A 2,597-nucleotide genomic window follows, 5' to 3' on the forward strand; every position below is an offset into this window, starting at 1 on the left:
AGCCTTCAGATTTTGTGAAATTTTCGTTTTTTGCCAATAACTCCCAAACGGATGGACTTAGGGAGACATTTATACGACCGTTTTGTAGAGGACGACGAGAGCTACAATTTCTCTATAAAAACTTTTAGCTAGTGTCTATAGTTTCCGAGTAATTTGCAAAAAACTGTTTTTTCGTTTTTCGTCAATAACTCGAAAACTATCGACGCTATCAAAAAATTTTTATACAGAAATTGTAGATCTCATCGTCCTCTACAAGAAAGGTTCTATGCAATTTTCCCATATGTCCAACGGTTTCGAAGTTATCGGCAAAAAACGCAATTTTTTACCAAAAGTTTGCAGTTTCGACGGTGGATCGGCTAAATTTTGTCAGTACCCATAAAATGCCAATTAATCATACATAACTCGTTAAATATCGAAGTTAGGAGAAAAACAACTTTCATTTGAAGTATTTTTCGATATTTCGAGGAAAAAAAAATTTTCAATTTTCCCGAGAGTTTTCAATTTTCCCAAGATTTTTCAATTTTTACTGTATAGCCAATACATTCTTAACAATCTTAATTCTCTTGAATCAGAATAAACTTACTAACTGATGCTCTCATATTTCTAATTTTGCTTTCTATTTTCGTATTCATAGTTTGTTTTCACATACGTATACACTGTCATAAGTCTCTACTTTGTTCTATATTTCTATTTTTGAAAGTTATATTGTAACATTTTTAAGAAGTAGATAAGGTAAACAATATTCCATTTTATTTTTACATACTTGCGCAATTTTCTATAATTATCTTAAAATTATGGAAAAATAAACTAGTGAGCAGAAATCGTGACGTTAACAGAAATTGAGGCATGAATGCATAAAATATGCTGTCTAATTATAATAATAATATAAAATCTCTGGCACAATAGTAACGTAAATCAAATATAAAAACCAAATGAGACAGCTTGTAACGTGTCATATTTGAATGCCTGCTGTCGCAAGTCTTTGCCCGAAGCTAAATGCAAAACGTCTTGGCAGGAAATCAATCGCAAAGCGTTGCTATCATCTATAATACAAAGTCTAGCCCGTAGCTGTTCATTCTTTATCATCACGTGCATGAGAAGTATAGCTTCAGCGTTGGATATAGAAAATTTCGTACTTTCACAATGGCTTGTTCAATTAACAATGTAGAACTCTATAATTTCATCCGACTTCTTTTATAATTGCATTTCTCCATTCAGAACCAGTCATTCTGACTGGTTTGTAAATCACATCTTTAATCTCACATTAATGAGATTATTAATTTTATAACGAATATTATATTCAAAAAGAAATTGATGGAGTGTAATGATTATAGGTATTTCCTTGGAACAACGTGCGGCTGCCTACGTTCGCACATCCTACTAGGTACAATATTACCATCCATCCAAATCTTACCACATTAGAAGTTAAAGGTAAATAAGTGCATTAAAAAGAATTCTAGCCATTTCTTATTTATTTACGTTTTAATTCATTAACACCCTTGAAATGGATCGAAGCAAAATATTCATTTGTATAAAATGTATAATAGTTATATTACAATAATTGTTCTTGTTTATAAGTCTGGCCCAATTAGTGTCCCTTCATATTTAAATAAGTCCGAATTGGACTTAGTGAAAGGCAGACATATACCGAGGTTCCACTGTATTTATCGACTAGATGAAAGGTGATGAGGAATAATTTAGAATTTTCGATTTCAGGACAGGTCACTATCGAGTTCTATGTCGATAAAGAGACCAACTATATCGTCTTCCATAGTAAGAATTTGACAATAAACGAGAAAGTAAGTACCACTTAAAATGATGCACTGGAAAAGGCGACCGGTTCATTCAATTTTAGTCCGATTAAATTTTAATAATTAGAAAATCGTTCTTCAGATGGTTCAAGACCGCAAAGGTCACAGGTTAAAGATAGCGAAATTGTTGGAGTATCCAAAGCACCAACAACTGTATCTAGAACTGGAGGAGAGTAAATTTCGTAAAAGGGGGAATTATACGGTGCACTTGAGGTTCATTTCGAAACTAACGAGCGAGCTCGAAGGGTTCTACCTTAGCAGCTACACCACCCCGGAAGGAGAAAAGAGGTCACTCTGAAACTGTAATAATTTCCTGCTTGAGGAAAATGCTCAAAGTGCGTTTCCTGTACAATTCGATATTAACTGAAATCCCTTTCGACTTTAGGTATCTCGCCACGACTCATTTCGAACCTACGTACGCTCGATCGGCATTTCCCTGCTTCGATGAGCCACAGTTCAAAGCGAAGTTTAAGGTTTCGATATTTAGGGATAGATTTCATATTGCGCTATGCAATATGCCTGTCATGAATACTGAGGACGCGGGATTTTACATGGGCACGGGACTTGTAAGTGTTGAGTCAAAATATTACAAATACGAATGAGAAAATCTGTTTTCATTAATTATTATTTATTTCATTCCGTTGGTTTAATATGTATATAATAGGTGCATAAAATTACGTAACAGATAATTCTGTAGTTAATAATTCTTTCATGTGTTTGACTTAATAAATTCATCAATTACTTTTACACATTCCTGAATAATTGAGTAATTTTATTGTCGTGAAT

General features: G+C 33.4%; 2 protein-coding genes across 6 annotated transcripts in view; one reads left to right on the plus strand and one right to left on the minus strand.

The window, feature by feature from the left end:
- LOC108624222 (putative low affinity copper uptake protein 2) overlaps positions 1-2,597 on the minus strand; it is a 44,264-nt gene that overhangs the window by 25,316 nt on the left and 16,351 nt on the right. The gene's annotated exons all lie outside the window — the stretch shown is intronic.
- The window catches only part of LOC108624225 (endoplasmic reticulum aminopeptidase 1), a 33,097-nt gene that overhangs the window by 22,410 nt on the left and 8,090 nt on the right, over positions 1-2,597 (plus strand). For 4 of the 5 annotated variants that reach the window (XM_018023370.2, XM_018023371.2, XM_018023373.2 and 1 more), the window contains 4 exons: positions 1,335-1,431; positions 1,717-1,799; positions 1,879-2,099; positions 2,197-2,377. In XM_018023370.2, coding sequence (XP_017878859.1) covers positions 1,335-1,431; positions 1,717-1,799; positions 1,879-2,099; positions 2,197-2,377 — 582 coding nt within the window. The remainder of the gene's footprint in view (positions 1-1,334; positions 1,432-1,716; positions 1,800-1,878; positions 2,100-2,196; positions 2,378-2,597) is intronic. The other variant, XM_018023372.2, reaches the window with a different exon arrangement.

Source organism: Ceratina calcarata, unplaced genomic scaffold, assembly GCF_001652005.2.
Source record: "Ceratina calcarata isolate Rehan_Ccalc_2016 unplaced genomic scaffold, ASM165200v1 scaffold303, whole genome shotgun sequence".
NCBI lineage: Eukaryota > Metazoa > Arthropoda > Insecta > Hymenoptera > Apidae > Ceratina > Ceratina calcarata.